The following is a 23,845-nucleotide window of genomic DNA, read 5'->3' on the forward strand; positions in this document are numbered from 1 at the left end:
GTGCGAATAACAGAAAAGGCACATCTCATTTCAATATAATCAAAAAATTATTTAATACCAAATATAAATGACAAATAGTAAGTTTCTGTGTAGTGTATTCATTATTTTATTAGTTTGTAGTGTTAGTAGTATTAGTAGCAGCGTTTTAACTCTCTTTTGCAAGTCCACTGACTACTGACCTAGGGACCTGATTGAGACACACAGGGAGTTAGTTAGTTAGGATTTATTTTTCTTTCTGTTAATTATTTTTATCTTAAACAGATTGTCCAAACACATAGACAAACTTCTGGTGAAGCAACTGAGATCCACAAGACACTTTTATAAAGATGGCGTTAATCAAAGAGGAGAATGAAGACATTAAGATTGAAGAAATATTAAATCTGAAACAAGAAGATCTTGAGGAACAAACAGGTTTGTTTTTTTGTTCTCTAAACTAAACTCCGTCATTTGATCCTTATTAAAATGTCATTCTCTACAGAAATGAATATTTTTTTGAAGAGTGTCATTCATATTAAGGTGGTTTTATTTGACAGATATGTTGAGGTCACATGAGCAGACAAATACTAATGCTGCCGTCAAGTGCAGCTGAGAAGATCCTAACACATGATTTTATTATGAAACAGTCCCTAAAAAACATTTTTGCTTCATGCATAAAAATGTTAAATGTGAGAGATTACACATTTGCTCACATATTTGTTGTCTGTAAAAGCACTTTACTAACATGTTATCATACCCGAACATAAATAACAATAAATATTAACTAGTCGTGTGTCAAGGAGGAGAGGACAGAAATTGTTTATCACAATATTACTATTGTATTTCACAAAATGCAATTACTAATATTACATCAAATTACATAATTTGATTTTCAGATGGACATTTGACAGTTTGGTACAGAGTTTGAGCAGGGATAACAATGTAAAATTTTATATTTTTATTAGCAACAATCTGTAACAACATCAGTAAAATTTACAACATTTAAAAAAAAGACCTTTTATGTAAAAACATTTTAAATGTTCTGACAGTGCACACAGATCTGACCATAAAATCCATCATGATGTGCTCGCTGAATAAACCTGCAAATATAAACAAGTTTGTTGAGAGATGTTAAAGTGCCCCTATTATGCTATTTAAAATGTTTATAATTTTTGTTTTGGGAGTCCCCAACAACAAGTTCACATGCATGCCAGATATATATATATATATATATATATATATATATATATATATATATATATATATATATATATATATTAGGGCCGGGACTCGATTAAAAAAATTTATCTAATTAATCAGAGGCTTTGTAATTAATTAATCGAAATTAATCGCATTTTAATCGCATATAAATATTTGACCAGTGAGAAGTAAGTTTTTTCATATGGATTTTTAGTATACCATTGAATAATGACTGAATACATAAACTTAAGCAACAAAATATTGTTTATTTTTGTTCAACCAAGTCCAACAGACCAGTGCAAGATTGCAATTAAGTGTAGCAATAGGATACAGTGTTTCCCCTAGGTTTCCATACTTTTTTTTCTGGGTACTTTACCCTACTTTGTGTAATAACGTTTATTTAACATAAAACATTTATTTCAGTGAAAAAATAAATCCAAAACTCTCTATTTTAACATTTTGAACAATTGGGCTTTATTCTTATGTTTTAATTTTCTCATAATCAAATGAAAGCATAAACATTTATTTATTTTTAATCAAATGAAAAATAAATCTTTTTAATTTTTGGCAAACAAACAAGAGGTTTGCTGTTAAAATCAATAAATAATAATAATTTAACATTTAAATAATAATCGTAGTATTTTTTTTCTACAATTAAGTGGTTAATCTTGTTGTTATATTTATTTTTTATAATATATATTGTTTTTTGTCAATTATTTAAATAGGAATATTGTTCTGTTTCATGTTAAACCGTACTTTTATTTTGACAGGTTGCCGTGAAGTTTCTGTGTGTAAAGTATGATATGATGCTAGTTTTCTCAAATGAAACGGTAAAAGTGACACTGACAGTAGCTTTGGAGATTGAGTCTATGGCTGCGTTCGAAACCGCATACTCAATGAGTAGGTACTTAATTTCAATAAGTACTTACTTAACGAGCGCTAAAAGAGTATGTACTCTACAGCCAAATCTCGTTGAGTATGGATGTGATCTGCACGTCTTCCGCCATGTTGACGTTATCATGTGACCAACGACGTTATAACAAGTGCAACAACTTAACATATAGCGACAGGTTTAATTCATCTTTCTATAAATATTTTGACATTGATGAAATTTGTTCATTTTGTGGTCATGTTGAAGAAACAGCTGTTCTTTTATTGTGATTGTAGTATAACAGATACGTTTTGGGTTCATTTAGGTTTTTGTATTTTTTAATTCTTAAAGAAATAATTTTTGTCAGGAAAACCCAAATTCTTTATTTTTTGAATAAGTTATTTCTTTTATTTTGTATTCAAAATTGTTTATCCATACGCAAAGCTAGCTTAAATTCTTGTTAAATTTCTCTTTTCATCCCTGAGGCTTATCAATAACAAAAACAAATCCAATTTTTGATAAACGATGATGTGAATATTTTGATTATTCAGAGATATTTAATCATATTTCCCTGTGTATATAATTGCATACTATGATGTAAGCAAGCCTAATAGTTATGTTTTTAGTTTTTCTCATTATGATTGATTGTTCATTGTTAAAGAAAAATACCATCTTACCCTGAGCTTGTAATTGTAAGTTAGGTAGTATTAGTAATAAAATGAAAATAAGCACAACAGGTGCTCAAACACCTCATAGCATCAGTAACACAAGAACCCTACCTAGTACATCTTCCTCCATGTTTGCAATATCTGCACAAAGGAGACGTGGATCAGCTGCTTGAAGATCTTGTGTTTGGAGGTGTTTTTTGAGGATTTTACACTCAAAAAATGTAAGTATTACTGCTTAGAAATTAAGATTACCTCAGAATGCACTGATCAATAATAATGATAAATGCTGACCTATAATTAATTATATTTTTTAGTAAAACAAGCATGTTTTTTATAAAAATCAAGTAATTAATTAATGCATATGTTATTGAAACATATTTTATTTACTGATAACAACATGGATATATGAGTAAAATAATAAAATAACCATGAACATAAATAAAGACACATGGAACAAAGCTTTATTCAGACATATTGGTATTTTAGTCTTTCTCTAGATGCTCTCGCCGGCTCTTTGGTCTCTGAGGATGAAGAGACCACAGCAACATCTGGTCCAGATGAGACAAAGAGCAGGTGGAGTGATGGAGGGTCTCATCGATGGCACTTGACCATTTCCAGGATGCTGCTGTGGATTTCTCTTTTCTCGATGCACACACCAGTCTGCCGCAGACATTTCAGATCATACAAAGATGCACAAATACAATACAAAAGTTGTCATTTTAACAGCACAATTTCATTAGATCTCTGTATTAGAAGTAACAAAATTACCAAACTTTATATTAAGTTACAGATTTAACTTTTTTCCCCACAAATGCTGCTGTCACCTTTCCTTTCAGGTCCTGCTCCACCGCAAAAGATCTGCAACAAAGGCACAGAAATCTAGAATCAGAAAAGTGCTTAAAGTTTTTTTTATTATCAATAAACTGCAACTTAAGGTTTAAATAGATGTCTGTAGTGTACTCACTCAAAGCCTTTGATGGCAGAACTGCTTCATCAGTCACTCTTCACCAGTGTTGCCAGACGTACGATAATTATCGTATTTGTACCATAATTTTGACCTCTGTACGATGTACGATCAATAATACCACAATGTACGATAATTTCAGAATTTTGTGACACCATGGTCGTTATAATTATAGAGCTTCTATTCTCAAAGATCTAGCTGTGTGGATACTACGTCTACCTTCATGATTGTGAGGAGAGGTGAACGTGCGTTACGCATGCCTTTCATCCAATCTTACGTCTTCTCAACCAATCATCGTGGAGAATGGCTCTCTCTCACGAGCACAAGGTAACGTTCCTGTCGTACTTAGGTCAGTTGTTTCAAAACTGAGGTTGTTAGTTTAACAATAAAGTATAGAAAATGAGTGCTGAAAAGGATAAATAGCTGTAACATCTAGATTAATAGCTGTATTTTGAACGTTTGACTCGGGTAAGATAATTAGTTTAGCATTGCAATAAGGTATAGAAAATGAGTGCTGAAAAGGATAAATAGCTGTAACATCTAGATTAATAGCTGTATTTTGAACGTTTGACTCGGGTAAGATAATTAGTTTAGCATTGCAATAAGGTATAGAAAATGAGTGCTAAAAAGGAGAAATAGCTGTAACATCTAGATAAATATCTTTATTTTGAACGTTTGACTAAAATACAATAATTTTCTCCCAAATACGATAATTTTGAGCTTCTGGTACGATACTTGGACATTTCCAATCTGGCAACACTGCTCTTCACCAGACAAGCATACTTGTCTCATCTGTCCCTGTAACATCCACACAAGATTCAGTTCCCTCTGATTCGTGTGCTCAATACTACGTTTATGAGGTAGCTGTTGTGTTAATTGGCTTTTTATCCAATACAAATGCTCCTGAATTTATCAACAGTACTATTAAACAAATGAAATAGATAACTCATGTTTACTTGTTTACTAACTATATGTTTATTTACATTACATTCATCTAAAGCAGTGTTGACAACAGAGAATTCTACATAAACTCACATAACGTCCATCACTCATTTAGATGTCTGTTTGGTGTTGTGCTGTGCTCATTTAATTCTCTCAGAACATGTTCCTGTCAGTTGTTAAACATTTAGTAATCATCTTTAAGATGCTACGGTCGCTATACGTAATAAAACGTGTTTTACAGCGAAATCACAAATATACTTTAACGTTACACGTATTGACACCTTATGCAAATCAGCAGTTTACGATACAGTAGCTCAACAAATACGATTTTAAGACAGGGAACCGTGTTTTGGTTTGTAATACTCACATTTGTAAACACTCTCGTTGCGGTTCCCAATCACGCTCGATGATGACGTTTTGGCCTCCTGTGGCCTCCTGGGATTGAAAAGTGTGCATCAGATGAACACTTCAGAATCTGGGATGAAGCAGTAGGACATCCGGGGATTTCTCGCCTACTCTTTTATGAATACTGAGGTTTCGAACGTACTTCTTTCTTCACGTACTCTTTTTTCCTACTATATAGTAGGTAAGTAGGCATATTCGAACGCACTTTAAGTAGACGTTCGTCCGAATCTTGTGAGAATTAGTGCACTCGCCTACTGATTCTCGCCTACTCTTTTATGAATACTGAACATTCAAACATACTTTTTTGCTCGCCTACTGCTTTTTGCCTACTATATAGTATGGAAGTATGCGGTTTCGAACGCAGCCATCGAGTCAGACTTCATTGAGAGATAAGTGTATGAATCGGACTTTTATAGACGGTTTCATCGTGCGCACGCGCCTGGACCTAAGTTAACTTCCGGTCTGTGTTTGTTTATCTGTCTGGTTCGTGTCGCGGGCTACAAATGCAGCTAATAATGAGTAATGAAGTTGGTCTCAGGTTATTGTGCTGTGGTATGTGTTTCCCAAACATTTATTTATTTGTGGCGACCTGCCACGATATAAAAACCGACTGATTTCCAATTGGAATTAATAGACTAATTAATTAATCTATTAATAGACTTCGTTGAATAAACGTAATGCACGTTTAAAAATCAAACCGAGGCGTGGGTGTTTTTATATCACTGTATTTCTGAAGAAAGACTGTCTTTAGAAAATGTCATTTTCATTTCATCCTGCATAAGGCAGCGTTTTTAAATTAAGAGCTGCTTTGTCTATAGCCATTACCGGGGAAACCTCGTTTCTCGTGCTTAAAGCACCTCCTGCTGGCAAATAATGAGTTTGCATTTTTAATAAATCAGTCTAGTTTACGCAGCCAACATATTTCGCTTGTTATTAAAAAAATAATCTACTCTAGAAGGACTTAGCTGTTGTTATTGATTCTATTTGGATGTATACCGGAAGTTAAGTTTGGGCCACAAAAGCGCGCATGCACAGTAACGTTTGTTTATGTTGTTGCCGTTGAAACCGTCTATTTTGCTCTGGTGGTGTGACGTCATTAAGATGAGCCGCCCTCCTCATCTGTTGTGATTCACCTGAAGAAAGGTTTGTGGTTTTAAAGTTTTTAAATAAATGAATTAAGGCGTTTTTTTACAAGTTACGTAAAATAAATGCATCATTCTTAAATATAACATTGTAATAATGCTTTATTTAGTGTTAGTTAAAGCGTTAGCCTTTAGTAACAGAGAAGGTGCGTCTCATTTCTCTCTCTATATCATGAATCAATCTTGTGATGATAAGAAGTGATGACAGAAACTGAGAATCCAAGTCATTTGAATCAAATCATTTGTGAAATGATTCAGTGATTTGATTCAGCGGCACGCGGACTACAAACGACAACATCAAACACAAACGGGGGAATCACAGCCGAGAATGATTTCATGAGACTGTAATATATTAGATATGATGTACTAATAATTAAATACCAAATGTAAGTTAAAACTAGCCTACCTAAATATGAACGATATGTTTAACTTGTGTATAGTTATTATCAAATCTCTTACTGTAGCTCTCACTCTGACAACTGAACTAATTAAGACGCACCCAGAGTGTGTTTAGTTTGCATTTATTTTATCTTTAATTATTCTCATCTTTAACAGGAAGGACAAAGTGTTCAAACACACAGACAAACTCCTGGAGAAACATCAGAGATCCATGTGACACACTATTACAAAGATGGTGTTTATTAAAGAGGAGAGTGAAGACATGAAGATCGAAGAAACATTCAGAGTCAAACATGAAGAAACTAAAGAACGAACAAATATGGCGTTTATTAAAGAGGAGATTGAAGACTGAAGAAGCATTCAGAGTCAAACATGAAGATACTGAGGAACAAACAGGTTGGTTTTTATTCTCAAAGATGAATACATTTCAGAAATTTATGATGTTTATGAATAATGTCACAGGAGTATAGAAATGTTAAGACATTGGACGTTCAGATCACATGACAAATACTAACCCTGCCTTCTATATCCTGTGTTCACACTGAGCATTTGTTATTATGAGATCATGCAATTATGTTGTAACAATAATATGGAAATAAGCCTTAAAACTAGGGCTGGACGATTAATCGAAAATTAATCGAAATCGACATTCAGAACCTATAATCGATCAAATTTTTCCAGGTCAATTATTTCAATTACTTTCCCTTTAAAAACATTACTGCGTGTGGAGTCAGGTGACCCCGCTCCGTTACGTTATTCCTCCGACATGTCGATGGAGAGCTTAAGCAGTATTTATACAGTAAAAAGTATTTACAGGATATACAAGAGTAATTTTCTTTAGAAGAGATACTGCTTATTTTCTACTTTTAATATTTATTATTATTTTATAAATAATTTATTTTGTTTCCAAAAGTGCAAGTTATTTATTTTCACTAATTTAAGAAAAATGTGACTTTTAGTTTTAAGCAATGTGTGCTTTAATTTCAGTTGTTCGACACTGATGTTCAATAAATAATCATAGATAGTAGATAGTGTGTGCACCCTTCATTCAAAAATCTCTCACTTGTAATATGGGCGCATATTTACTGAACAAAACTTGTCAGTGAACTATGTGGACAAAAAAAAAAATTTTTTTTAAATATAATTAAATATAATTTTATTAATGAATAAAATAATCGTTCATTAATCGTAATCGGGTCAAAATGTTCAATTAATCGAGATTTTGATTTTAGGCCAAATCGCCCAGCCCTACTTAAAACACATTTTTCAGTAATATTAAACCCAATATCTGCTTTAATATTAAAACCATTGATAGCACTTTGGCTAATTATGCAAAAGTATCTAAGAAAATTATTTGCACAAACCTTGAAATGTAAGTGATCACACTTTTTAAAGTGTTTTTGAAACCATTGGACCCAATATTTAGAGAGTTATAAATAGCAGTCTCATCTCAGGTGTTGTACCACATAATTTTAAACATGCAATAGTGGACCCATTGATTAAAAAGGCAAATTTGGACCAATATCAAAACTGCCATTTCTTCCCAAAGTGTTGTATTAATACAACTGCTGTCTTTTTTAGATTTACATGGCGTTCAGGAAGTGCTCCAGTCATGTTTTAAATCCCATTATAGCACTGAAACGGCACTTGTAAAAGTTTTTAATGACCTGTTATTAGCTACTGACTTTGGTAATTATGCTTTCCTCTTGCTTTTAGATATTACAGCAGTACATGTAAAAAATGTGGGTGTTATTATGGAGTGAAAACTGGAAAAAAGGGTTAATTCGGTAATTAAAGCTAGTTCTCTTACAGAAAAACCACATGAATTTCATATGTGCAAAAACACATGTGGTCACATGTGGCCACATATTCTGCACGTGTTATTTCACATGTGAAAGCGTGTGCTTGCACATGTGACACATGTGAAAATCACATGTGACACATGTGAAAATCACATGTGATTCTGCAAATGTGAATTTTCACATGTGATTCCCATGTGCAAACGTGTGCTTTTGGAACACTTTCATGTGCATTCTGTGTGAATTCCCATGTGATTCCTATGTGAAACCCTTGTGATCATATGTGAAAAACATGTGTATTCACATGTGTATTCTCATGTAAAACATGTATATTATAAACCTGCTTGTGTTACAATGTTGTGATAGTGAAATGACTCACAACTGTCAATATTTTATTCATGCACAATATACACTCAAAAATATTTAATATTGTTTGTTCAATTCAATTGGATAGAAAAATTCCATTAAGTTTTATTTAGCAATCCTTACACACTATCCATATTATGAAGATTTCAAATAAATAACTACAATCTAGAGTATATAAATCTTTAAGGGATGGTTCATCCAAAAATGAAAATTATGCCATTATACCCTCATGTAGTTCCAAACAAGAAAGGCCTTCATTCATCATCAAAACACAAACATATAAGATAAATTAAGATATTTTTGGGATGCTTCGAGAGCTTTCTGACCCTGCATAGACAGCAATGCAACTGAAATGTTCCCAGGGCCAGAAATGTAGTAAGGACATTATTAAAATAGTTAATGTGACATCAGTGAGTCATCTGTATTTTTGCTCAAAGAAAACTAAAATGACGACCATATTCAAAAATGTCTTCTCTTCCATGTCAGTCTGATGTCCTTACTAGCTTCCTGGGCCTGGGAACATTTGCATTGATGTCTATGCAGGGTCAGAAAGCTCTCGAATTTCTCCAAAATTATCTAAATTTGTGTTCTGATGATGAACAAAGGTCTTGCAGGTTTGGAACAACATGAGGGTAAGTAATTAATGACAGAATTTTTCATTCTGAGTAAACCTTTTCCTTTAATAACTGGTAATGTGCTACAGCAAATTTGTTCTTAAATTTAAAAAAAAGTGATCACTCACATTTCCCATGGCATGAAGTTGATAAAACCTGAAAGTACACCAAAAGGCACTGCTAATTAGACCTAACAACTTGAGTCATATTTGATGACATGAGATTGGCAATGAACTGGATTGGTGTCATTGTCTGTAAGGAGGGCCACAGCAACATCTTCAAACTCATCAGACTTGTCCTAAATAAAAAAACGGAAAAAAGAGAGATACAAATCACAAAAAAAATCCAGTGTCCAAAATGGCATTGATCAATTTAAGATGTTTTTTTATTTTTTTTTGTTATTCACAAGGAGACTCACCTGAAGGTTCTCAAAAAGCCAATCACACAGGATGGACAGTGGAATGGCCGGGTGTGTAATTCCTATTAAAAAAGTGTATAAGGTTGACTGTGATGTTACCAGAACAAACGTGATTTTAAATATTCTACTCAGACATATACACAACGTGTTTAATCTAAAAATAGCTAAATCAAAATAGCAAAAACAAACACAAAGTGGACTATTTATAAGGTTAACAATTTTGATTCATTAAAAAACTAAACAATATGAATTCTTTCAAATCGCTCATTCAATTCAATAACAAAACACCTCTGTGCTGTGCAGAGAACAAAAAAACTACTTTGGTCTTTTTTGAACTATTTTGGTTGGCAAATAAGAGCAGCAGGGCTCTTAAGTCTCACGCATTCACCGTGAGACACACGCATTTCAACCAGTTCACACGCTCTCACGCCACACCTTGTGTTTCTCACGCTGAAAAGTAAAGGATAACTTGTCCCGCTATATGGTGTTAATGGACGAGGTGCAGGCTTTGCAGAGAGAAGTACTCTACCAAGCTCATAGCTGTCTTGAGAGTTAAATGGCTCCTACCAGCCAAAAAATTAGAATTTGCCGTTTTCCGGTATATTACGTGATCCCGCTACAATCACGATCGTCACTGGGCAACGTAGATGCGCACACACGGGACAAGGCCAGCGGAGGAATCGTTGCAGGGCTCCCGCTTTCTCTCGCAGTGGAAGCGTTTAGTACAGTTGCGGAGGTGGTCGCATTGCGGTCTCGGATCAGACGTTGTCATTTGTATTTACTAGAAACTAAATAAATGCAGCAGGATTTTTCATATTTATTTATTTATTTATTTATTTATTTCATTTTACGATACTTGGACAAAATCCCTTGCCTGTGATCAAAGATAGTGAGAACTGATGTTGGCGATTATAGCCAAATTTGTGCAAAATTATTAGTTCTTCAACAGCTTTAACTAATTGTGGGCCTGAAATTAAGGAAAAGACAAGATAATTGGTAAATCTAAAGCATTAAGACAGACAAATTCATCAAAAAAAAAAGAAGTTTGTTTTATATATTTCAAAACACAAATGTATCAACATTGTTGGGAAGGTTATTTTGGAAATAGGCTGTAATAGGCTACAGATTAAATTTCCCTATTTAAAATGTAATTTAAAAGTAGTGTAACTATTTCAGTTTCTTTAGGTAATGTAACATTACATTTGATTACTAAATTTCTAAGGAATAATTTCAACTGTTAATCCTTTTAAAAACGTTTTAAGCAGGCAGGTTTACCTTACAGTAGCACTCAACACTAATTACTGTCAATTTTACAAAATCCTTCATCACTTGAATTAAGATTATAATAATTTAATTTTAAAGCACAGCCACCACAAAATCTTTAGCACCTCTGTTTAACTCCTGAAACATTGGTGTCTCTTATTTTAAAGCAGTCAATGCCATTTGGGAAATAAATCAATCAAAATATTTACATGTAACCCACTTTGTAATTGTAAACATTTTAAAGGTAACTGTAATTTAACTATATCTGTTATTTCAGAGTAACTAACAGATTAGTTAAATGTCGTTTTAAATTAAATTACATAATTCAATTACACATAACTAATTTCTCTAGCTAAGTTCAAGCCCCTACCACTGTCCTCAAGGCATCAAAGTGTGCAATAAACACTTGAAATACAAAATGACTTTAGTAAGCTGAAATATGTACCCTCTCTCTTTCACAAACACACACACAGATTGACATACATGCTATGAGCAAGTTCTGCAATCCTCCTGGATGTTTTCTGTATGTGCATTGAGCACTTATGTTTAGTTTGCTCGTTTGGGGCCAAATATCTTTTTTTACTTTTGGTACATATGCATTTTTGAAATATTTAAAACATTTTATTTTTATGAATTTGACTTATCAGATCTACCAGTTGTTATATTTTTAATTTTGTGCTGGTTAATTATGAACAATAGATAGTTGAACTTTTACCAAAAACTGGAGAGAATTGACCTTATGCACGTAATACTTCCTTGTTTAGTCAAGCCAGCTCAGTCATTTCCGGTCAACTGTACTGTACCGTAATATGAGCGTACTTTGCTCGTTTTCTCTACATAATACATTCACTATCGAAGAAAAGTGTTGTTTATCTAAGAGGACCAAACGTCCATATATACCGTTTCAAGAATGACAAATGCCAGTTTAAAAAAATTTGTGAGTAAATCGGCTAAATATGCGCGAGTCATTGCTATGATTGACAGTAATAACCGGACAAACATCTGACATCTGATGTCAAAAAAAGAGCTTAAATGATTCAGATTAAATACAGAGTAACAAAACTACAGCAGTAACAAGTATGTGCTGGTTAAATATCGGCTATTTAATTTTACAGTTCAAGATAAAACTTAAAAGATAAAAAGATTACTAAAAAGATTACATTTTTAAAAGATTCAATTTTATAAAGTATTTCAAATTCCTATCGATTCATATCGAGTGCATTATTTAATTAATATCCCACAAATATTTAACATATGTGTAGTGAACTATATTAGTAAATAATTCACCCTTAGGCTGTTTGTGTGTGAGCTTAATGACTTTCTGCACTTGCTATACTATATACTTAAGGGCGGTAAAAGTAATACAATTTATTATACTAGTAATTTTATAATAAATCGAAAAGCAAGACGTCTTGAAAATAGAGGGAGTTTGAAAGGCAGTAATAATAATCATCTGCTGCCATCTATTGGTTATAAGCGGTAATTCCACATTATTTTAGCCAAAAACAGACGTTTTCCGTGAAAAGTCATTTTTTTTCGATGCCGTTTTATGAATGAAAAGTGAGTCCTTGAAGTACATTTTATTTCACAGCTGTAGAGTTAGAAAATAATAAAGGCTTTAAAATATTGCAAGATTTTAAAAATGTGTTCATGATTATGAAGGCAAGTTAGTGATTATCAAAAATATGATTAAGATGTCCTTGAAGAGAAATATCTCTAGCTAGCTAACGTTAGCATAAACACATTATGATGGTGTTTAGCTGTCAGCATTTAAATGTACAACTATGCAGATACGGAGAGTACGGGATTGCCAGGCTCCGCATTTAAATTATTTAGCTATTTAAATTATGTTGTTAAATAATATGAAACTGAATGTTCACGCCGCTAACATTGTTTATAATGTTGCAATTATATTTTTTCTCAGTTTCTGATAAGAACGAGGCAGTAGATGAGTCTCAATAGTGTCCACCTAATATATAGCACATAGAAAATGAGCTTCAGCAGAAGTTTACGAGCTGCTTATCGTTATGCGGAAGTTCTAAAGAACGCTCCGTGCATAAGGTCAATTGCTTGGGGCCGAGGGGCTGCTGCTGCAAATATTTCAGAGGCTCCTCCCCTAACAGATAAAATCTCACTCCAAACTTTTTCCAAAACTTGAGAGCCCTGAAGAGCAGAAACAGATTATTCACAACACTGTTGTTAATACTTTACTCACTGAGTTAAATTATCTGTAAATGTTTGTTCTGGAAGTGAACTTCTCCTTTAAGTTGCTATTTTAAACAGCTAAACAATTAACTTAAACTATAACAACTAACATTTGTATGAACTTAAGTTTAAAATTGATTTACCTCAGTTTTTGCCGGTTTCATCGAAGGCTGCGCAAACATATGAAGCAGAAAAGTAGAAAAGCTATGTTACAAACATATGAAGCAGAAAAGTATTAAATGTTCAAGAATACAACACATTACAGCTATAAAAACTGAATTCAACATTAAATGTGTAAAAACTATGTCCAGCTTACCCTATTTGTTTGTACTTTTATTTTTTAATATTTAACCCTTTTTATTTGTGATAGATGAATGTTCAACTAATGTGAGATGCATTAAAAGAAAAGTGTGACGTGCAGCGTGGGACCATCCCTGTGCAGTCACACTTACCCTATGTGTAAATTTTTTTTTTTTTCTTTTTTTTCCCTTTCCTTCCTCTTCATGATGTATATGTATGTATATGTCAACTAATGTATAAAGCATTAAAAAGCCAGACATGTAGTGCTAATCAGTGGCAATAAACTCAGGGTAATCTGAAGGTAAAAGGACCCCGGCCTCCCAGTGCACCCACCTGCAGCCAATCCGAGCCACATAGAACAGGGTCACAGATGTCACAGCCAACTGGGGCCCAGAGGCAGAAAAGGAGAAAACAGGGGAGTGGGAGTTAGGGCCCTGTGCCTCCACGGCACCTCTACTAGATGGCCGTCCGGGTGACGTGAGCAGGGGATTAACTGGGCAGCTGTGTAATAACTCAATAGTGTTTTTGTTTTTTTTTTGTAATGTATATGTGTATGTATATATATATATATATATTAGGGCCGGGACTCGATTAAAAATTTTAATCGAATTAATTAGAGGCTTTGTAATTAATTAATCGAAATTAATCGCATGTAAATATTTGACCTGAGAACAGTGAGAATTAAGATTTTTACATGGATTTTTAGTATACCATTGAATAATGACTGAATACATAAGCTTAAGCAACAAAATATTGTTTATTTTTGTTCAACCAAGTCCAACAGACCAGTACAATATTGCCATTGAAAGTGTAGCAAGAGGCACGTTCTTTAACGAGTCTTTCATTCCGAGAACTCTGCTCTTGTGTTTGCTTAATTATGCATTTAAACTTTAATGACCAAACCTATCATTATAAATGTTGCTGCACATGGAATATAACGCCGATAACATTTAAAAAATAGTTTTTTATCAGGTTACACACTGATTATTTATCACTCAAACCCCTTTCTCTACCTGTCCGTTGGTCGCGCATATCCTCCATGTTTGTAGTTTTTTAACACTTTTTATGCGTGTTTGTAGTTCTAATCGAATCCTCGTTCACGGCGCAGTGTGTTGCGGGCAATATAAGCAGTTAAGAGTGTGCATTGATCGTTAAGTAGTAGACCATCCGGGAATCTTTGGAATACTTTTTAAACATACTACGATTTGGGACATACAATACTATTTAGGACGGACGTCTTTGGCTTGTCTGAACGCTAGTTTGTGCTCCAGTATAATCGGTCCGCCGAATCTCACCCAGTGAGAAACGTTCCGCGGTGCAAAACGTATTGCGATTAAAATGCGTTAAAAAAATTTAACGCGTTATTTTTGTGTAATTAATTAATCTAAATTAACGCGTTAAAGTCCCGGCCCTAATATATATATATATATATATATATATATATATATATATATGTGTATATGTATATATATATATATATATATATATATATATATATTTATATATATAATAATAAGGAATACCTTATTTTTATTTTATTTTATAGATATTCTATTTATATATCCTATATATTACTAAATTACTATATTAATAGAATTGCCCTCTTCTTGATCCTCAAACCTCCCCTCATTCTTGATTAAAGTAGTTCATTTAAAATGTTATTATTATTATTATTATCATTACTATTATTATTAATATTATTATTACTGCCATTTATCATCTTCCTCACCCTGACCACTGAGTACCATTCACACCCTCCATCCTCTAATTTTTGTTAATACTACTATCATCATTTTTATTATTTTTTTTATTATGTCTGTGGTACTTTTCTACATGTTCCCTTGTGTTCCAACCTCGACACAGTTATAATTACCACTTACACGCACACTCACATGCACACACAAATCATGTTTACAGTCATGTATGTTTTGTTGGCCTTTGATGTATCACCTGTAAATAGTATATTTGTTGGCAATAAAAAAAAAAAAAAAAATGTGTAAAAACTAGGCTATCAAGCAAATTTTGCTTACCTTTTCCTCAGCTTACAGTGGATGTTGACCGTTATGGTTTGAATGATGCGCGTGCGCAGAGCTCCGACTTGTCCCATCAGAAATTTAAAATATAAATAAGCGTTATAAATATGATTTCGACTAATTACCCTTACATCGTGTCTACACCGGACACGACAGTTTCCTCGCCGTATCGCAACAGCTAAAGGGGCTGTTCACATATATAGTGTCTTTTGCGCGGCGCGCATAAGTTCGTTATTTCAAATGTACACGCGCACTATGCGCGCTTATAATGAACCGCGGGTCATGTGACGCGAACCAACCAATCAGCTTCATCCTTTCCCTTAATAACATTGAAAGCACTGCCAAGTTGTAGAAACAGCTTATCATAGCTGTACGGGAATAACCAGTGATTTTTAATGCTGGAAATCCATTTGTCCTTTGCTGAATCTTCATTGAATCCATGAAGTGTGCAGGTCATGGTAGCTTGGTATTAGTTAAAATAATAATAACAGGAATTTATTATATTATTGTAATACACACACATTATATTAGATTTAATTCATCTTTACTTGTTGGCTTTCAACACAGTATGAGAGTTAAGTTTTTATGATTGTGTTGGACTCTTGTCTGTTTTACAGTGGTGTGAAAAAGTGTTGGCCCCCTTCCTGATTTTTAATATTTCAGATCATCAAACAAATTTAAATATTAATGAAATATAACATAAGATGCAGTTTTTAAACGAAGGTTTCTTTTAATGAAGGGAAAATAAAATCCAATCCCAAATGTCCCTGTGTGAAAAAGTGTTAAAACAAAGCAGTGTTTTATCACACCTGATAGGGCTGGGCGATATGGAGAAAAAAAAATATCTCGATATATTTTGCTGTATCTCGATATACGATATATATCTCAATATCTTTACAGGATAAATAACCCCCCAAAAACTACTACAAAAACAAATATGCCAAATTCCAAAGTCTTTTTTATTGAAACTCAGAGGTAGGCAGTTCAGAACAAAGTGCTTCTGCGAATTTTCTTTTAAATATCCCTGTATACATATTAGAGCTACACAGTTTACTTCACCATTTTACAAATAAAGCCTAATCTAATCAAATCAAACCATATGTTACCCTGGACCACAAAACCAGTCATAAGGTAAAATTTTACAAAACTGAGATTTATACATCATATGAAAGCTTAATAAATAAGCTTTCTATTGATGCATAGTTTGTTAGGACAGAACAATATTTGGCCGAGATACATCTATTTGAAAATCAGGAATCTGAGGGTGCAAAAAAATAAAAATACTGAGAAAATCACCTTTAAAGTTGTCCAAATTAGGTTCTTAACAATGCATTTTACAAATCAAAAATTAAATTTTTATATATTTACAGTAGGAATTTTACAAAAAATCTTCATGGAACATGATCTTTACTTAATTTCCTATTGATTTTTGGCATAAAAGAAAAATCTAAAATTTTGACCCATGCAATGTATTTTTGGCTATTGCTACAAATATACCCCAGCGACTTAAGACTGGTTTTGTGGTCCAGGGTCACATATTACGTAGGAAAGGTTTTAGGCTCCTAAAAAGATATTAAACATTTTGTTGTGTTACAAATTATGTAGAGTGCACCTTAAAAATATACTTCATAACAGAAGATCTGACATTTTTCACAGACACCCTTGTTACCTTTTTTCTCTATTACACTTTAGAAATAATAAGAAATGATAGGCTATATCAGATGAAAACTTAAAATCTCAAAATTCATAATTTGAAAACCATTTTAAAATCAGACATAGCATTAACATGGACAATGTACATCAAAATCATATTACAAAATGTTTAAGAATTATAAAGATTTAAGTTTAAATTTTTCATTTTCACGTCTATGTTCAAAAATGGGAGTAACAGATAAGGGGTTAATGGATCGTCATGGTCCATAAATCTGGCATGATCAAAGTACAACTCTTTCAATATTCAAAGTGCAAATAGAGATGCTTTTTCAAGCATTTAATGTAGCCTAATTTGCGCGTATTGGGGAGTCGCTCTCTAAACGTGGGGTATTAAATTTGCTTTTGAATGTGCGTACACGTGCGGGTTTGACTTAGGTTGGGACCAACTTTTGGCATTCATGGCAGTAGACGTCCGACGCCTTAAAACCAAAGTATCTCCATGTAATGGAACCGGTTGTCCTTTTTTTGCGAGGAGTTCTGTAGCCTTGGGGGAGGTTGCGGAGACTCATGTTGAATGAGAAGACAGGCGAGGGGAGGGGGAACAAAAGCAAAGAGACGGGGGCGAGAACAACACAGAGAAGGAAAACAATCTTAGAGGTGAAAATTAAATATAAACATTATATCAAACATTATGTCAAAATTCATATCGAGTTTTTAAAAAAATATCGAGATATTGCCCACCCCTAACACCTGAGTTCAGTTTCTCTAGCCTTACTCAGGTCTGATTACTGCCACACCTGTTGGCAATCAAGAAATCATAATTGGACCTGCCTGAGTGAAGTAGACCAAAAGGTCCTCAAAAGCTACAACAACATCTAAAGAGCCTGCAAAACTTCATGAAAGAGACTGGACAAAAATGGCCTGCATGGCAGAGGTCCAAGACCTCAAGCTGAATCGAACTTGGGTTCTGCAGCAGGACAATGATCCAAAACACAACAGCAAATCCACCTCTGAATGGCTGAAGAAAAACAAAATAGCCGCGTTTCCACTGTCGGGCCAAAAGCGGGCGTGCTAGTGCGTGCCAGGGCCAGTCGCGTTTCCACTGTCACTTCCGGGGCCTGATCGTGCCTCGTCGGTGCTTCCTCAGGGCCAATGGCCCGGGTTTTTCGGCCCGACGGGGCTTGAGGCATGGTCAAAGTGAAAGGCGGAGTTCATGCGAAGTTTCTTTAAGCGTGCAGTCAGGTAAAAGTGTGTCTGCGGTAAGATGCGCATTTCGCTGTATTACGTCGTGCAAAGAACTCAAAAACTTAAAATGGAGAATCGTCAGTACAAGTATGTAGAAGATACCAGGGCTTTTCTGAGTATTTGGGCCGAGGACAATGTACAATGCCAGTTTGACGGCGTCTGCAAAAACGAAGACGTGATAAAATACATCGCTGCTAAACTCGCAAAGCTTAATATCAAGAATTTGCGTGCGCAGTACAAAGCCATAAAAACGCACAATGGACAGAGCGGTGCCCATGCAGAAAAGACACTTACATTAGGAAGATATTGATATGGAAATATATGCCGTTTTGATGGGCATTACTTAAATGGTTATCTGATGGGGCACCTTTTGTGTCCTGTGTAAATCAGGTCCTATTAATAGTTGCACCATTAACTGTTGTTACAGACTATGTGATGAAAACATTATTTAAATGCATGTCTGATGAGTATACTCTTATTTAAATTTGGATAAATGCAAGTAAGATCCTATAAAAATGAGATTTGATGTATAATAGGGGGACATCGTCCAAAGAAACCCCCCAAAAACTCACCAACACACCTTGATAACATGTTAACATACACTGTATCTGTACCTAAATAAAGGCATAAAAGATTATACTAGAAGTACAACTGTGTCGTTATTTTTTGCAGTAGTGTGTAGATATTAATGCAACATTTTGTTTTATGTGATACAAAGTTAGACGAAAGATCTGTGTAGGTCATAAAAACAAAGCTTCTTTTCACGTGATTTATTAATGTAATATATTACAAATATTGCTGCTGCATTCACAACTGTTGCAGAGCATTTCTTGCATCAGAACAGACATCGCCAACATTACAAGGCGTTTCTGCATTCGCTGTATCCGGCTTCCACGTCGCTGTATTGTTCTTTTTTTCGCCTTGCAGCTAACATAAGCTTCCATCTTCGCATCGCTGCCTCATCTTCCACCAAGAAAACACCGAAAGGAGCAAACAAACAGCCGCTTCGGCTCGCTCCATTTTGTTCGTTCGATAATCACAGTATGGTGGCCTACCTGACTTACTTTCAATCTCCGCGCTGAAAGGGGAGGGGTTTCGTGACGTTTGATCCAATGAGGTGTGTAAAGGGCGGACTTTAGGTTTGCACAGCGAGGCTACTGGCTCGATAGTGGAAACGCAGCTTACTTTTGGCCTTAGTGCTTGCCACTCGAGGCCATTGGCCCCGCCCGGCACGCTCTTAGCACTGGCTCGCACTGGCCCAACAGTGGAAAAGGGGCTAATGAACACTTTGGAGTGGCCTAGTCAAAGTCCTGAACTGAATCTTATTGAGATGCTGTGGCATGACCTTAAAAAGGTGGTTCATGCTCAAACCCTCAAATGTGGCTGAATTACTACAACTCTGCCAAGATGAGTGGGCCAAAATTCCTGCACACCGCTGTAACCGCACATTGCAGGTTATCGCACACACTTGATTGCAGTTGTTGCTGCTAAGGGTGGCCCAACCAGTTATTAAGTTTAGGGGGCAAACACTTTTTCACACAGGCCCATATGTGTTTGGATCTCCCTACATAATATAAAAACGTCATTTAAAAACTGTATGTTGTGTTTACTTGGGTTATCTTTGATTAATATTTACATTTGTTTGATGATCCGAAACATTAAAGTGTGACACGTGCAAAAAAAAAAAAAAAAAAATCAGGAAGGGGGCCAACACTTTTCCACACCACTGTATGTGTTTATTGTTTTAAATTTAGAATGCTTGTACATCACTTTAGTAAACACTTGTTGTTTTTAAAAGTAATTTAAATCAGAAAAATAAACTTTGACATTGACCTAACAGGCCCGTTTCTTGATTGGCTAACATAATTGCCCCTTTAATAAAACCTCGGAAAGAATTGTGTAATGAATTTGTCATCTTTTTTTCCTTGTCTCTCTCTAAATTTGTTGCATTTTATTGCCTAGGAGACAAAAATGGTACAGAAACATTTATATCAGTCTGTATATATATATATATATATATATATATATATATATATATATATATATATCCTAACCTTTTTTGAAAGACTTAAAGCTCTTAATTTTAATGAAACTTCAAAAGGCTATTTATTGAATAAATATGAGCGCTGCACGTTTCAAAGGCATTTGCTGCGCTGCTTTGTTTACCATTCTGACAGCACCTCCTGCTGGAAGAGAAAAACGTAGACTTGTAAATGTGAACTGATGGATAATGTGTTATAAAATGTAAACAATTTTAACAAAGGCAGTAAAATATATGTATATGTTATTATTATATAATACTTGATTGATAATAATTGTTTAAATTCATATAACTGATTTATTCTTTGAAACTTTAATATTAATTTATTTAATTACAATGCCTTGATTTTAGTCAAATTGGTACACAGTCATAGCCATAAATGCAATGGTGCTAATAATTGGCATAATTCTTTCGGTGTTTCGGTTTCAGCCAAGAATTTTCATTTCGGTGCATCCCTAGTACCTAGGATCTAGCATACATGCATTACAAATCTACATGTTTTGATGTTAATTGTTTTGTGCCATTAGACTTGGGTTAACTTTTATTCCTTTTTTTTCCACCTTAGACCTAACAGAGCTGAAAGAGGAGAGAGAAGATCTGAATGAAACCGAAGAGAAAGATCATTTTGAGAATATTTATGATTTCGTATCTGGAGAAAAATCTTTTTGTTCTTTACAGTCTGAAAAGACTTCTAAACAAAAAAGAGCTCAAACTACAAACCTTGAAGTCCACCAGAAAATTCACACTACAGAGAACCCTTTTACCTGCCAACAGTGTGGAAAGAATTTCCCTCTAAAAGGAAGCCTTAACAGACACATGATAATTCACACTAGAGAGAAGCCTTACTCATGCAAACAGTGTGGAAAGAGTTTCCCTCTAAAAGGAAGCCTTAACAGACACATGATAATTCACACTAGAGAGAAGCCTTACTCATGCAAACAGTGTGGAAAGAGTTTCCCTCTAAAAGGAAGCCTTAACAGACACATGATAATTCACACTAGAGAGAAGCCTTACTCATGCAAACAGTGTGGAAAGAGTTTCCCTCTAAAAGGAAGCCTTAACAGACACATGATAATTCACACTAGAGAGAAGCCTTACTCATGCAAACAGTGTGGAAAGAGTTTCCCTCTAAAAGGAAGCCTTAACAGACACATGATAATTCACACTAGAGAGAAGCCTTACACATGCAAACAGTGTGGAAAGAGTTTCCCTCTAAAAGGAAGCCTTAACAGACACATGATAATTCACACTAGAGAGAAGCCTTACTCATGCAAACAGTGCGGCAAGAGTTTCGCTCGAAGTGGAAACCTTAAAGTGCACCAGAAAATTCACACTACGGAGAACCCTTTTACCTGCCAACAATGTGGAAAGAGTTTCACACGAAAAGTACACCTTGACACACACATGAGAATTCACACTGGAGAGAAGCCTTACACATGCAAACAGTGTGGAAAGAGTTTCAATCAAAGTGGAAACCTTGAAGTCCACCAGAAAATTCACACCATGGAGAGCCCTTTCACCTGCCAGTGGTGTGGAAAGAGTTTTAATCAAAAAGGAAATCTTAACATTCACATGTTAGTTCATACTGGAGAGAAGCCTTTCACATGCAAACAGTGTGGAAAGAGTTTCAATGAAAAAGGAGCCCTTAACAAGCACATGTTAGTTCATACTGGAGAGAGGCCTCACACATGCAAACAGTGTGGACACTGTTTCAGTCAAAAAGGAAGCCTTGACAGGCACATGAAAATTCATAATAGAGAGAAGCCTAACATCCCCTTAGTGTAGAAAGAGTTTCAAACTAAATGTATAAAATGGAACATTCTAGTTATGTTTCTCATTATGTTTTGCCCATTGTACACTTTAATCTCAATCCAATATAACAATATAGCTAGTTGACTCGGTTATGCATAAAAGCGCAAGGAATAATTTGGATTATGGACAATGCGTTTGCTCTGTCTACAATGTAAGAACTTCACATTTGTGTATCATGATTTGAAAAGAGATCTCACAGAAAGTGCAGTTTTTTGGTTGAAGCACAATAAAGGACATTGTTAGCATTTTTAACATCACAGTTTCGGGTTACAACTACAACCCTTGTTCCCTGAGAAAGGGAAGGAGACACGAGGACATACAGAGACAGGCTCCTCCCTCCGTCATCTCCACCTTGGACTCTGTTCGTCATCCTCCTCCCAGATGTCCATTCTTATCCTTCTGTTGTTCCATTAGTGCAATGATGCGCCTTCCAGAAGGGGAACGATATGCCAGAAATATAGACCAGGGCCCATAATTACAAAACATTTCATCTTACCACTAAGAGTTCTCCTAAATAGCAGTTAAAGTTTTTAGCTAAGAGTTTTCTCTTAAAACCTATTAACAAAGCTGCTGAGACAAACTTTTACTGAGCAGTAGAGATGAGTCTTAAGCTAAGAGTAAGGGCGGGGTTGACCTCGTTACTATGGATGATGTCAACATGCTCACTAACCATGCATACAGTGATTGGCTGATAGGGGAGGGGTCTCTGTCAGACATTTATTCATAGAAATATTGTTGTAAATCAGAATCAGAATGAGCTTTATTGCCAGGTATGTTTGCACATACTAGGAATTTGTTTTTGTGACAGAGCTCCACAGTGCTACAGAAAGACAGTGACAAGACGATACATATTATAAAAAGAACAATATAGAGGTATACAAGACAGACAATGTGCAAAAATAGCAAAGACATTTGAATGGAGTAAGTATGTGCTTTAAATAAATAACGGAAAAATGAATAAAGAGTGTATAGTGTTGTATGTTCCACGATCAAGTGTTCATGAGATGGATTGCCTGAGGAAAGAAACTGTTTCAGTGTCTGGTCGTTCTAGTGCTCAGTGCTCTGTAGCGCCGACCGGATGGTAACAGTTCAAAAAGTGAGTGTGCTGGATGTGAGGGGTCCAGAGTAATTTTGGCAGCCCTTTTTCGTACTCTGGATAAGTACAGATCTTGAAGGGTAGGGAGGGTTGTACCAATGATTCGCTCAGCAGTCCGGACTATCCGACGTAGTCTTCTGAGATCAGAATTGGTAGCTGAGCTGAACCAGATGGTAATTGAAGTGCAGAGGATGGATTCAATGATGGCAGAGTAAAACTGTTTCAGCAGTTCCTGTGGCAGGTTGAGTTTCCTCAGCTGGCGGAGGAAGTACAGCCTCTGCTGGGCCTTTTTCACAAAATGTGAAAATGTGGCCATATTCAAATAAAGAATTTAAAATATATAAAAGGGCAAGTGTCACGTACTAAACAAGTGTTAAAATGATTGACAGCCTTTTATAACAAACAATTAGCTGATATGCATGTAAATGTAACC

The 23,845-nt window shown here is 34.9% G+C and overlaps 1 protein-coding gene across 1 annotated transcript; it reads left to right on the forward strand.

Moving 5' to 3' along the window:
• The first annotated feature begins 265 nt into the window (after window positions 1–265).
• LOC141326545 (uncharacterized) lies at window positions 266–23,254 on the forward strand. Its single transcript, XM_073835279.1, has 3 exons — window positions 266–411; window positions 6,724–6,963; window positions 21,070–23,254. Exons 2-3 carry the CDS (start codon window positions 6,861–6,863, stop codon window positions 22,287–22,289), a joined length of 1,323 nt encoding a protein of 440 aa, XP_073691380.1. The 5' UTR covers window positions 266–411; window positions 6,724–6,860; the 3' UTR covers window positions 22,290–23,254.
• The last annotated feature ends 591 nt before the right edge of the window (window positions 23,255–23,845 follow it).

The sequence above is a fragment of the Garra rufa genome, chromosome 2, assembly GCF_049309525.1.
Source record: "Garra rufa chromosome 2, GarRuf1.0, whole genome shotgun sequence".
NCBI classification, from domain to species: Eukaryota; Metazoa; Chordata; class Actinopteri; order Cypriniformes; family Cyprinidae; genus Garra; species Garra rufa.